This window comes from Gracilinanus agilis, chromosome 2 (assembly GCF_016433145.1).
Source record: "Gracilinanus agilis isolate LMUSP501 chromosome 2, AgileGrace, whole genome shotgun sequence".
NCBI classification, from domain to species: Eukaryota; Metazoa; Chordata; class Mammalia; order Didelphimorphia; family Didelphidae; genus Gracilinanus; species Gracilinanus agilis.
In genome coordinates, this window is record NC_058131.1 from 669563567 (window position 1) to 669578209 (window position 14643).

Here is a 14643-nt window from a genome sequence, read left to right on the forward strand (position 1 = left end):
AGAGAGAGAGAGAGAGAGAGAGAGAGAGAGAGAGAGAGAGAGAGAAAGAGAGAGACAGAGAGAGAGAGAAAGAGAGAGAGAGACAGAGAGAGACAGAGAGAGACAGAGAGAGACAGAGAGAGAGAGACAGAGAGAGAGACAGAGAGAGAGAGAGGGGAGGAGAAGAAGAGGAGGAGGAGGAGGAGAGAGAGACTCAGAGGCAGAGGCAGCCAGAGAGGGAGAGAGACAAACGAAGAGAGAGAGAGACAGAGGAGAGAGAGAACAGAGAGAACACATATATACACACACACAGACAGAGAGAGACACACACACATACAGAGGAGACAGACAGGGAGATAGAAACAGGGAGAACAGAGATAAAGAGAAAAGAACAGAGACAGAGGAAGGGGGAGAGACAAAAACAGAGGAAAGAGAGAGATCATTGCCTCAACCGAATTCGAGGATGAAGTAGTCAATCCATTGGAAAGGGCCTTGGAGATCAGGGACATTTGTATAGTGCTTGTCAGTTTGCAAAGTGCTTTACAGACATTATTATCTCTTTGGGTCCTTACAACAGCCCAGTAAAGAAAAGGTCACAGAATTCCCGGCTGGCGCAGAACCCTCTGACCCTCTGGGTTCTGCTGCTCTTGTCACGCTGCCTCCAACAGATTGTTTTTGTGACCAATAAACTGTGGGGTGGGGAGGGCAGTGAAAGAGAAGCCCTTGGGCCAAACCCCCCTCGTCGGTGCCTCGGAGGAGCCGGGCTACTTGTCCCAGCAAACGGCCGAGCCCAGTATTCAAAAACAAAGCTAGGCTCCAGGATCTAAAGATGAAGTTCTTTCTCTCCTCCTTGCAGACCCGCCTGCCGGCCCTTCCCATACTAAGCTCTCCTGAGCCGAGCCGCCTGCCAAATGAACTGCAGTTTTCATCTGTTTCAAATATTGGGTCCTGACAGAACGAGTTAGCCCTTTTTTTCCACGAGAGGAAGAGGCGCTGCAGTTATCAGGGGCCCCTGGAACAATCTCGGGGATTATTAGAAGGAAACCGAAGCCACCAGTTAGGCAGCTGGAGGGTCCAAAGCCAGAGCGAGCCCCTCCATTCTGCGCCGCCCCCCCCCCCCCCCATCAAGGAGTTCCGGGCCAGGAATAATGCTGCCCCTTGTCTGAGCCACGAAGGGCCAGAACAAAAGCAGAAAACAGACTTGGCTGGGTTGGTCCTGGGATAAGAAACTGACCACATTGACGTGTTGTCTTCTGGCAGAAGCTGGTTGGCTCGAGGGGCTCGTGTAACGCGCGGGAAGGGGGCAGCCTAAGAAAGAGAATTAGACGGTTCCCGGGCCGACGCCGGGAAGGTTCTGCTCAATGGCTTCCAAATAGGCACCCCGAAACATTTCTATCTATGTCGCCATACTCTAGACGTCCACGCATAATGTGGACGCAAGTATTTATTGAGGGAAGTCTGAGATATGTAACAATTAACCTAATGGCCCGCCATTACTCTTTTTTTTTTTTTAAAGCCTTGCCTTCTGTCATAGACTCCATTATCAGGTTTAAGTGGCTTGCCTCGAGTCTCACAGGTAGGAAGTGTGTGAGGCCAGATTGGAACCCAGATTCTTCCGAGGCCAGGCCTGGATCTGCTTTTCCTATATTCCTAACAGGGGGCCATGGGCAGGGGTATGGTGGTAAATGCTTAATAAACTAGTTCTCCAAAAAAAAACAAACCCATATATTTATTTTCTTTTTTATTTTTTGTCCTCCTTCACATTCTCATAACTAGACAATCAACAAAACCATAAATCCAGCTCTTATTTATAGTGTTTGCCAGTTTCTGAGGTGTAAATTCTCACCATGAATATCCAACAATCTCTTCTCTGAAGCCTGTCAGAGCTGGCTCCTGTACACCACTGCGTAGGTCCAAAGCAGCAAGAGACGCTCAGCATTCATCTTGTCTGCTCCCCATTTTATAAATGAAAAAAAAAAAAAAAACTGAGGCCCCGAGATTAAATGACTCTCCCAAAGGCCTCTTTGGATGAACTGGAAGTAGGATTTGAATTCAAGTCTTCTGACTCTAAATCAGTGTTTTCTCCATGTGCCTTCCCTTCCCCCCTCCCCCAGTGCTTGGTACATTGTCAGATGGTGATTAATACTGATTGATTGATTGATTTAGATTTCCTAGCACATTGGTTTAGAAAACCTTATTTAGAAGTTATTAGGGAGACAGGAGAAAGGGATTGTTTGCAAGGCTTTTTTTTTTTCTTCCCCATTTTTTGATACTTGTGGCTTTTTTTTCCCTCTTCTCTCCTCTTTCTGCAGATAAAATTCTAGTTCACTGTGCTATGGGCCGTAGTCGCTCAGCTACCTTGGTCTTGGCATACCTAATGATTTACAGGAACATGACAGTGGTGGATGCCATTGAACAAGTTGCCAAGAATCGCTGCGTTCTACCCAATCGTGGATTTCTCAAACAGCTTCGGGAACTGGACAAACAGCTGCTCCTCCAAAGGCGAAACGCTCAGTCTAATGAAGAAGAGAACTTGGAAGAGAAAGAGATCTAAGACTTGACAACCCCTTCACACATAGTTGCCCCCAAATACTTTGAGCTGGAGAAGAACATTTAAAAAAAATAGCCCCTTAAAATTCTTTGGCATGAAGAAGAAAAACATGGAAGTCAGCCATTATTTCTTCAGAGTAGCTTTTAAGCATCACAGGGAGTGCTGTGGAACATATTAGGGGATCATTTAAAACCCATACTCCCTCAGCTGCCTCCCTTTAGGGTCTAATACTTTTGTTTCACAGCAAGAGGAAAAGGAAAAAAAAAGTATTTTACAGTGGAATTGGTTGCAGATGAGCATGTAGAACTTCAGTGAAACCTAAGTCTGTAATGGGGAGGTGAGAATGACTGGAAAACATATAGAAACTGTGCCATGATCCAAACTTTTGGTCCTGTCCTCTGCAAAAGGCACCTTTTCCCCACGGACTGTTATTTTACAACGGATTTTAAAGCAACCCAAGGGCAGGCTTATGGCAAGGAGGGCTGTGTCAGAAGAGTGTCACGTTAACTAATAACACATCACTTCCTCTGGGTCGTAATTTGTTTTCTTTCTTTCCATAAATCTTTTCATGGTATCAAGCACCATCTTTTATCACCTGGGCCATCCAGGAATTCTTCTAGGCTTACCTTGGCATTCACTGATGCCAGCCTTTGAAAGTGGCATCTGACATGCTCTCGTGGGGCAGTGCTCATCTGCACTGGTGGATGCATGTATGAAACGGGACGTTTCCAGAATTTACAACCTAATCTAGCTTCCTCATGAGTTGGATGCACGTAACCCAGACTCACTCAAGCTCTCTATGGTTACAGAAGAACTGAGGAATCTGAAAGGGTCAGGGCAGGGAGGGAGGGAGGGATGGGGGAAGCAAAAACAGGGACCATCTGTCAATTCTTTGCTTTTTTTGAAAGATCTTTTCTTAACCCTGTGCATGAAGTTGTAAAATATTAGAGCTGGAATGGATCTTGAAGTACATCTTCTTCCTCTACAGTTGAGGAAACTTGAGGTACAGAGTATGAAGTGGTTTGCATAAGAGCTAAATTGATGGCAGAGCAATGACTAGAAAGAACCTGAACCTCTCTATCCTTTTCCCATTTTGCCACAGGTCTCTCTTAAAAAATGTGTTAATTTAAAATGGCAACATTGTTTAATTGAAAAAAAAAATGGCAACATTAAAATAAGGGTCAAAAGGAGTGTTCTAAATAGAGTGCTGTGCCCATATCAAATCTGACTTCAAACACTAGCTTTGTGACCCTGGGCAAATCACTTGACCCCATTTGCCTCCATTTTCCCATCTGAAAAATGAGATGGAGAAGGAAATGTCAAACCACTCCAGTCTTTTTGCCAAGAAAGCCTCAAACGGGGTCATGAAGAGTCAGACACAACCGAAAAAACAAAACAAGGTCAGAAACCTGGGTTCTAGTCCTGAGCTGTACTCCCCTTGAATTTTTCTAAGAGAGGTCAGTTCCCATCTTTAACTTTTCAGTCCCCTGGCAAGAATATCCTTTTGTAGAAGTTCTCTGCCTCAACTCTGAGTTTGAGATAATACTTCCCCTGCCTACCTCACAGGGTTGTTGTGAGGAAAAATACTTTGAAAACCTAAAGTAAAATATAAATGTGATTGTTATTCATTTTACTAATAATGACTTGCCTGAAGGATAGGATCGACACCAGAGTGGTACAGTTTTACTTTTAATGATGTCCTTTCTTACTGTCTATAAGATCACTCTCATCTACCTGGTTGATACTCCCTATTTTACTAAGAGTTCTGGGAAAAGTTACAGTGTGGAGGAATTCTATATATTGGAATAAATGATCAAAATATAAATGGATTGGAGGGAGGTCTAGACCCATCTGGATAAAGGTTTCCCTGCCAGGCACTGAAAAAGCTTTATCCAATGAAGTACAAATAGATTTGGAATGAAAATGTTTAGTTGCTGGTATATAGACTTTCACTGAGAACTACAACCTTAAATTAAGATTGGGAAATGAATCAAATCTAATATGTCTTAACCCTTGGACCTACAAATTTAGAGAAATCAGGAAGCAGGAAGAGTTTTATTTTCCTCTTTTGGAAACGAACTAGAACTGCAATGAAAAAGGGCTGGTTTGTCCTTTGTAAGAAGTGAAACTACAAATTATATCTCTGCTAATTAAGCAACAAAATCAAAATGGTGGTGCTTATCTTCCCCAAAAGTTAAGTGAATGGGCTAAGAATATTTCAAGTGCCAGTCAATTTTCTTTCTGGAGGGAAATGTGGGAAGAGTGACATTGTAGCTGAAAATAGATACCAGCGTGTCAACTCAGATGGAACACAATGAAAGACACTCTCTGGGATGAGAACAGACACAGAAGAGGTGGGGGGGGGGGAGAGGGAAACTACCCCCTCCAAAAAAGCTGAGAAAAAGATCGAGTGGAAAAACCTTGAAATGGGGAAGAAAAGGGGACCTTTTCTGAAATAGGGACAATGTAGTCAAGCACAAAATGAGTTTCTGATGGTGGAGTCTGGATTGAAGTTGTATATAGTCAGGCACATCTTTGAGATTGGTGCAGACTTTTTATGTTTGGGTGGTTCTCAGAAGGGAAAAAATGATGGATGGGAGCCCCTGGATACCCTGATCCGTTGTCTGTACTCCTAGAAAAGGCCTAACCCGAGGTGGGAAAATTGTCTCACTGTAGTGATAGGTATGTAGAATGCACCTCAATGTTAATTGTTAATATCTATCATGATTCCATGAGAATACTGGTTGAAAAGTAATCTTTAAAATGGAAATGACTCTGCAAAATCCCGATCATCACTGTGCGATGAAAATTTGAATATGTTCAGTAAATCCCATAACTTTTACATGAATCTAAAAGGGGAAATGCTGACTGAAGTTTATTAAATGTTGGTGGGCACGGGAATCGGACTGATGAGCTGTTATTTGGATAACACATGATAACCTTATCAGCATATCTATAAAGAAAAAAAATGAATTCATGATCGAATGTGTTAAATGTATAAAGTCAGGACAAGTTAAAATAGAAAATGTTCCTGGGAAGGGAAAAACTAACCCCAAACACTTTAATATTAGCATAATGATCCTAAAAAGATTTAAGGGCAAATGCAGATGTAATTACAGTTTGGGGGAGAAAGGACCCTGGCCTTAAAGGGTAAAGATCTGAGTTTTGAGACAAGGTTTGCTGTTTACCAGCTATGTGCCCAAGGACGTCACAGAACTTCTATGAACTTCAATCCCTTCATACAAAAAATAGCAATACCTACTTTTAAAAGGGCCGTTGGGAGGAAAATAGTTAATAAAGTTGTAGAGGCACCATAGTACATAGAGGGATTTATACTTGGAGTCAAGAAGACCCAAGTTCAAATCAAGCCTCAAACAGCAACCTTGGGCAAGTCACTTAACTTCTTCCTGCCTCAGTTTCCTTATCTGTAAAATGGGGGCAAATAATACCACCCCCCCCAACTCCCCCTGGAGTTTGGGGATGAAATGAGCTATTTCTATGGTACTTTGCAAACCTTACAAGTGCTATATTAATGCTATTATTAAAATGTATATATGCACCTTATTGTAAAAGAAATTAAAGAGGAAGGGAGCTGAGGCCCTCATTCATGCCCATCTTGGGTTCTACTAAGCCCTTCACCCCAGAGGTGGTCTCTGATGTTTGATTCAGGATTCCTCCTTTGTTCAAAGGAACACAGCTCCAAGGGGAAATACCTCTTCCATCTGCCTATGTGGATATGAATGAACTAAATATAAAGCTAAATACAATAAATTATATATACATATAATTATATATAAATTTATACTATATAAATATATGATATAAGATCATATAAATATATGAATAACATAAACATAAAATTATATATATTATACATTATATATATGTATGTGTATATATATAAAAGCTAAAACATCAGCTCTTAAAGCTTCATGTCCTTCATGCTGTCCTCACCATTCTCTCCTCTTATCATAGATCAGCTTTTCTTTGTATCCCCAGTGCCTGGCTCACAGTGTTTATAATAAAAAATGCTAATCCATGTAGATCAACAACTGTTCTCGAGGTAGCCTTAGGGGGCTCAGGGGCACCCAGGAAGGAAATGTCCAAGATAGCATCGGAGACCAGATCTTCCAAAGTCTAGCAATCTCATCACGACAGGATTATACTTCAATGATTTTTAAAAATTTTCTAGACAGTATGCAGACATGTATAGATCTGCCATTAGATAAATAAGGCTCCATATACCCATCTGTGGCTTTTTATTTTGAGATCACGCAAAAAAAAAATTTCTAAATAGAAATGAATCATGAGGTCTTTCTAAACTGCAATGGATGCCACTTGTGTATAAATTTTCTAGTACAGAAAACATATGCTTTCTTTCAGAAGCAATGATTACACCAATCTGATACAAAAACATTGATTTCACAGAAAATAAAACTTGCTTAGCAAATGAGACTCTCACAGAGCCACAGAAGGAGAGCCAGAGGAGACCTCAATAGCTTTCTAGTCTACATTCTGACACACTCAATTAGGAGTTGTAGAATCTCTACTTGAAGACCTCTACAGAGAAGGAATTTAACTGATTCTTAAGGTGGCCCGTTCCACTCCAGGACAGCTCTAGTTGTTGGGAAGTTTGGTGCCCCCAAAGCCCCCCAACCTGACATCTTCTAAATTGGCCTCTTTGTGGTTTCCATGCGTTGCTTCTGATTTTGCTCTCTGGGGCCAAAAAGAATGAGCCCAATTCCTCCTTCACATGGTAGTTCTTATGTTTGAAGGCAGCTGTCATGTTCCCCTCTGAATTTTTATCTTCTCCTGGCTAAACATGCCTAGTAACTTCAACCAGCCCTCATGATACGAACTCATCATCCTGGTCACATTAATCTGGATACTCTCCACCCTATCAATGGCCTTAAATTGGGGTGTCTAGGTTTGAACCCAGGACTCCAGATAATAATCTGAAAAGGGCAGAGTACAATGGGACTATCACCTTCCCATTCCTGGAAGTTGTGTCCCTCATTACTGCTGAAGGTCAGATTTTTTTATTTTTGGCTGCCACATTTACAGCTGGCTCACTCTGAACTTTCAGTCTTACTAGTTTCTCCAGATCTTTTTCAGAATAACTGCTAAGTATGTCTCCCCAATTTTATATTTGTAGTTTTTTTCCCAAATGCATGTACCTGTATTGAAATCCATTTGATTCAACCTAAGGCTCTAACCTGTCCAGAGGTTTTTGGATTCTGACCTCTCTCAATTATCTGAGCAATCTGAGACATCTCACCCAGCTAGCTGTCAGCTGCAAAAAGAATAAACATACTATCTATGCCTTTAAATGGCACAGGACCAAGCACAGATCCTTAGGGCACTCCAATGGAAATGTCCTGCCATGATGACTTTGAATAAGTCTTATCTGCTTTCTGAATCTCTCTCCAGTCTATCAAAGGCTTTGCTAAAATAGAGGGAGAGTGGGAGAGAGAATTTGGAACTAAAAAAAAAGAAAAAGGAAGGCAAAATATATCCTCATTTTACTAGGTTAGTAATCTCGACCAAAAAAAAAGAAAAAAGAGGTTACTCTGGCATGACCTGTTTTTGATGAAGTCATAAGGGCTTTTGGGAATCCCTATTTTCCTTTCTAGATGATTGCCAACCATTTCTTTAACGATTTGTTCTAAAAATTTACCAGGAATCAGAATCAAGTTCATTGGTCCATAGACTGCAGACTGTTCTATTTGTGTTTGTTTGGTTTTTTTTTGGGGGGGGGGAGTAGGAATTTGGACGTTTGCTGTTCTCCCATTTTGTAATGTCTTCTACATTTCGTGATCATAATGATAACATTGACAGTGGTTCAGCAATCGTGCCTGCCAGTTCTTTTAAAACTTAAGGATGTAAGTTCACCTGGGTCAGGTGCCTTGAACCTACTAACAGTATTCCAAACAAATCCATTAGGGTGAGAGTAGATGAACTATTCAAATTCTTACTGAAGCTGAAGGAGCAGCTTCTTGTCATGCAGTCACTCTTCCTTGGGAATGGGTTTTGTCATCAGATCTCCTTACTAAAATCATGAAGTTAAGTTCACTTTTTAAAAAGTTTTAAGTTCATTCTTAACTTCTAACTTGTTAATGTCAATGTCTTCCGATCAGTGTACCTCATCTGAAGTAAATCCCCCTGACGTGAATTAAAAGATATTAAGAAGTCTCTCACTTATTCCTGAGAGGTGGAAGGTACAGAGAAATTAAAGTAGGTTCTTCAGCTCCTGAGTGAGCACAGCAGCTTAAAACTTCCTACGAAGTGAATATGTGAATTGGTTAAAAATATTTAGGTCCAAATTCTTGATTCAATTTTCAAATGCTCAGAAATCCAAATTGCTCAGCCTGGATATTTTTAAGCCTCGATTGATTTCCACCAGGAACTCGGACACCTTGTGACGGGCAGGTGGTATGCAGGAAATTCCAGTGAGTGATGGTAAATGTTCAGCCTAGCAATGCCTCCCTTACATTAAGACCTTGCTTTCCTCTGACCTCCTTGTGGCATTTGGGCCCTAGGATGCACATTAAAGATAGTTACCAACTCTGAACAGACTTAGAGATGGGTTTTCCCAAAATGGCACTCTTCTAGATGGTGTGTTGTCTATAAAAGCTAATGGAAAGCTCGGACTCACAAGGGTTTCAAATGATGACTAGAGAAAATGAATTCAGAAGCTCTGATTAGAATATGAAAGCTGTTAAGGAGACACAGACCCACCTCATCAAAATAAGTACTTAGTAAATGTTTATTGAATGAATTAATTATATATGCTGCCCATTTTTTAAAATGTATTTTCCTTTGGCACATATATTATGAGAGCTGTATGAAATCTGTACTCTGTGGAACAACAGTGAGATAGTAACTACTGACACCCAAAACAAGAATAAATCTAATTACTTGGCGGGAACACTCGTTATGATGACCAATGCTAACTAAGAGGAGGTCCATTTTGAGTGTGTTTAGTGGATAGTTAATAGGATCTAAATCACTAATTAATTTCCTTTCTGGTTGCTGGAAGATTTCTAACTCTTACATAGCACTCAAGAACTTCCTTTATGCTGATTATGTGAAATGTCGCTCCTTGCTCATACCTTGTTGCTGTCAGTCATTGACTAATATTTTGGGGTCTTGAAGAAAAAAACAACATTCAGAAGTGAGCATTTCAATGGGTTCTTTGAGTGCCTTTTCAGGAATGCAATCCCTAAATCGGCTGCATTTTGGTATGTTTTTTATAAAACACCATTAAAATGGCATTGCTGTGAGATGTGTTTATACTAATATAGCTGTGTGAATGGAGGGACTGGCATGCTCTATATTTGTATAAGTTTCCTTTGCAAATGAAGATCAAAGTCAAAAAGAAAGAAAACAAAGTAACTTTATTTTAAAGACAATGACTGGCATACAGAACGTATGCACTAGCATAAAATAAACTTCTTTCATGAAAAGCATTAAAATTCATATAAATTAATTTATTAAATAGATATTTGGTATTGTCACGCTTTTATTAGATTACTTTTATTTAGTGGTATTTTTTTTAAAAAGCCCAACAACCCAGAACTCTCCAAATTTATGCTAAATAACTTATTTCCCCCAAATGTGTATGTGTTCTGAGATGAAGGCAGTGTTTAAGCTACAGAGATGTAACAAACAATACAGCTCAGTTGGTCATTTTCTGTTAATCATCATAATAGGACAAGACACAAGAGGCTAAAAATGGCTCATCATAATTTATTTTATGTTAAAATGTACAGCTTTTTTTTTTTTTTAAGTGACTGACTAAAAAGAGAACAGATAAATACAAGAGTGTTGCTGGCTCCTATTTTATACATGGATTACGCCTCTTCTGCTTGGCCCTTACAGTCACCCTGTACAGGTACAAAGGCTACAAAAAAGGAAGCAATATAAACAGACACAAATAACTTTTTGCTTTTTTACATGCGATTTGTAAGCTTAGTTTGGGCTATTCACAAGCTACTGCTCTATTTTTCCTTAAAAAATAACTCCAATATTTTATAAAGATAGAAAAATCTACAGATGGAATGAAAATGTAAAGTTAGAGGCATTTCCATAAAATAGCAACTTTACACCAAATTCACTTTTTTTTTTAAAATCCTGCCAAGTATTTGGACATATATGAAATGTTTCAAAACTTGACAGATAAACACTGAGATATGCTTCATTCCATAAACAGAAGTCTGCATTTATAAAACAGAAAGCTGCCTTTTTTTCCCCAAAGAAATCTGTCACCAAAATGGGAAAGGGTCTTAACTTTACACCAAACATTTAGCAATAAAACCCTTTCAACTAACAAAATGTGAACTGCTTTTAGAGCTTTTTACAGTTTTATAATTAACAAAAATAGAGTTTTTTTAAACCCTCAAATTAGGGCACCCTAATCAAGGCAAAAAACTTAAGAAATGGCTTACTGTTAGCACAACACTTGTACAGTACTACGAAATGCACTGTCACTAACAAAGACCTTAGCGGCATGCGGAGGTGTCACCTTCAACAAAATATACAATAACTGAAATGCTAAAGGCATTTACATGGAGCGGAAGGGGAGAAGGGGAAAAAAAGCTAAAGGTTCAGCATTATAACAGAGAATTTGGGGTTGAACATCCACATTATTCATTTATATGGGAGCAGGCACGTCAAGTGGCTGCCATAGAACTGCAGTCCAAAGAGAGAGGCCTTCTTTTGCAGAGAACGTCATATAAAACAAACAGAAACAGAGGAACCACCAAAAGGAAAAGGAAACCAAGGAGAACAGCGTGTATAAGGCTTTCTGCTGCATACAGCTTTTTTTTTTTTTTTTTTTTTTTTTTTTTTTAAATAAATGGTGCCAACAAATGTTTTTGCATTCACACCAATTGCTGGTTTTGAAATCGTACTTTCCAAAGACATTTGTGCAGATCAATCCGATAGTGCTGCCCCGGGCGGGCCTACCTTCTCATGTAGGAGCCGTTAAGGGGCTGCTTTGACATGCCGCTGTTCATGTAGCCGTGATGTCCCGGCGCGGTGTACATCATGTTCGTGTGGGGCGCTGTCTGCATCGGCTGCTGTGCGTATGGCTGGCTTCCCATCATGCCCATCTGCATCTGCATGGGGTACTGGGCGGTCTGGTTCATGTAGCTGTGGTTGCCATGGTAGCCGCTGTTCATCATGGGCTGGGACATGCCGTAGCCGTTCATGGCGTTGAGGGTGTTCATGTTCATGTTGACCGAATTGACGTTGTAGGCGGGGGCAGGCATCAGATTCACGCTCATATTCATTCCACGCTGCATGGTCAGAGTCCTGGCGGGGCCCTGCATGGCTACCGTCTGGGAGGCCCTCCCGTAGAGCTGGGATTGGTGTGCCGCCGCCGCTGCCGCGGCTGCTGGGAGAGAGGCCGATTTGGTTCTCATGGCCACGTGGCCCTTGCTGGCGATCTGGGTTTGCAGTCTTTGGGTGTGAGAGATGCCGAGATTAGAGGCGGCCATGTTCCGTTGCAAGAGAGGAGGCGGCAGATTCATGGGTGGAGGAGTCAGGTTGGGGGGCGGGGTCATGGTCGCTTGTGCTTGGGGCCCCCCGGGGACAGAATGCGGAGACTGAGAAAGCTGAACCAGCCCCGTGTTGCTTAAAGGTGTGGACAAAGAGGCACTGTTTGCATAGGAAGTTACAGCAGCGGAATGGCTGTAAGGCAATGAATGATCAATAAGAGTATTTGTTAACTGCTGCAGTTTGGCAAGGCTGAAGGTAGCTGATGGCTGAGGGTAGTGCCCGGCCCCAAATTCACTCTGACCCATGCGTTCGTACAAGCCGAGGTTGGCGCTGCCGGTCTCGGGGATTTCCGCCAGCTGCATTGGGGGAGTAAAGTTGGCGGCCAGGCTGCACTGGGAGAGCTGCTGGCTGCCGCTAGGGGGCCTCTCCCCCACACAGCCTTGGGGAGACTTGACGTTACACGTGGGCGGAGAGCTGAGGCTCCTCTGCTGCAGCAAGCTGCAGCTCCCGTTCATGGAGGACATCTGCTGCGTGACGGCGCAACTACTCTGGGTCAGGTTACTGGACGTGAGGCTGCTGTAGGAACAGCTGTTTTGGGAAGAGTTATTCGCACAGATACTGCTGCCCATGGAAGAGTCATAGCTGCTCGGGTTCTCGTAATTCTCAGTGGTGCTCTCGATACTCCCCAGGTCACTGAATCCGCTGTCCACGACTTGCTGGGAATGATCGGAAACCGAGGGAACGTCCATCATTGGGCTCGTTTCCATATTCTGCAAAGATGGCACCGAGATGGCACTTTGATCAGGGCTGATTTGAGCATAGCTGTTTTCCAATGCAGGAACACTGGGACTATTAACAGAACGAACTGACTGACTAGGATGGGAATGGACGGAGGAAACGGGGCTGCTGTGGTTGGACTGCTGGCAATCGTCCAGACTGGCGATCTGTGGGCTTTGGTCTGCTTGTGAATAGCTCTGTAGGCTCCTACAGGCCTCTTGAGTTTCAGCACACTCCTGAAAGGCCTCATCCTGTCCCGGGTTTTCCTGGGTCAAAGACTGAACTGCCTGGACGGTCTCTGAGTCGATCTCCATGGTTTCTGGAGTTTCTTCTTTGAATTCAGAACTCAGGTCTTCACTCTTCTTTGGGTCCTGACTCTCCGCCTGTCCCTCAGCAGCCTCGGGCACACCCTCTGTGTCTGCAGGAAGCTCTTTACCTTCACTGCTACATGAAGCTGCCAGCTCCATGCCACAGTCCATTAAGTTTTCCTGGTTTGAAGGACCAGTTTGGACACTCAGGTCTAAAAAAGTCTCCTGGTTCTCCAGAACTTCCTTGAAGGCTTCTCCTGAGAGCTCCTCTTTTTCTGCTTCTGTGACCTCCATGTGACTATCATCTTCATCATCTGCATCATGGTCTTCATTACGGGAGGGCTCCTCTTCCTCTTCTTCTTCCTCCTCTTCATGGTCCTCCAAGCGCTCTGTATCCTCTTGTTCCACATAGGTTTCCAGGTGGTCTCTTTCCTGACTTTGAGCACCGTCTGAGACCCTTTCTAAACTTCTTTCCTCATCTTCATCATCATCATCATCATCATCTTCTTCTTCTTCTTCTTCCTCCTCCTCCTCCTCCTCCTCCTCAGGTTTCCTCATATTATTCTCTGATTTATTTCCAAAGGGTAATTTATCTGGGCTGGAAGGTACAGATGTCTCTCCTCCATTCTCATTTTGGGACTGCACAGGCTGGTCTGCTTCTTTTACCTCTTCCTCTGCCACAAGAGGAGGGTGGCTTGTCTTGTCTTCAGTGGGTTCCTTCTGCTCTTCTCCTGTTACTTGGTAGTCAGGTTCCATTGGAGTCTCAGGTGGAGTGTACAAGTTCAGTTTAAAACCAGTCTTCCTGTCTTTGTTTTGCTTCCATTTAGATGGGCCACGCTTCATTCCTTTTGGCCATCCTTGTTTGCACTTTAGAGATTCTGGATTGTCTACACTGTCTTCTTTTAAATTATTTGCATTATCTGTGTTGTCTTTATGAGGTAATAGAACAGGGAAAAATATAAAAAAAAGAGTCTTAGAAGGCATAATCATTAATATCTTGAACTTCCTTTTCCAAATTAATTAATGGTTTTAAATTTAATATTTTAAAGGTTAAAACATACTAAAAAGACTTGTAAATAATAATACTTGCATATAAACCAAGTAAAAAACTAAGACAAGAACATTACATTAGGTACACACACACAAACTCTCTTTCCTTTCTCTTTTTCTTTCTATTTCTCTTTGTCGCTTTCTCTCTGTTTCTTTCTCTTGTTCTGTATCTGTCTTTCTTTGCCTTTAGGAATAAGGGCAATATCAGTACCATTATAGTAGCTAATAGAGGCAATTGCAATATTCATAAAGAATGACATTTAAAGAGATTAAAAACTCCTCTACTTTAATAGACCCCAGTACTACAATGTTAAAAAGACAATTTTATCAATGAAAATTCAGAAAATATACAAGTTATAAAGGTTTCTATTAACCCAAAATCATCCCTACATGGTATTGCAGAGAACTATTTAAAAAGCTTAGGGTTACTAAGAAAACCTTAACTTCAATTTTCTTAACTTTGTGGGTTTTTCTTTA

General features: G+C 41.7%; 2 protein-coding genes across 2 annotated transcripts in view; one reads left to right on the forward strand and one right to left on the reverse strand.

Moving 5' to 3' along the window:
- DUSP29 (dual specificity phosphatase 29) overlaps positions 1–3287 on the forward strand; it is a 52366-nt gene extending 49079 nt beyond the window's left edge. The window contains exon 5 of the mRNA XM_044662800.1: positions 2292–3287. Within this exon, the coding sequence (XP_044518735.1) occupies positions 2292–2533 (242 nt within the window). The 3' untranslated portion in view covers positions 2534–3287. The remainder of the gene's footprint in view (positions 1–2291) is intronic.
- Positions 3288–10265: 6978 nt separating this feature from the next.
- The window catches only part of KAT6B (lysine acetyltransferase 6B), a 244452-nt gene continuing 240074 nt past the window's right edge, over positions 10266–14643 (reverse strand). Inside the window, exon 18 of the mRNA XM_044659049.1 lies at positions 10266–14045. Within this exon, the coding sequence (XP_044514984.1) occupies positions 11494–14045 (2552 nt within the window). The 3' untranslated portion in view covers positions 10266–11493. The remainder of the gene's footprint in view (positions 14046–14643) is intronic.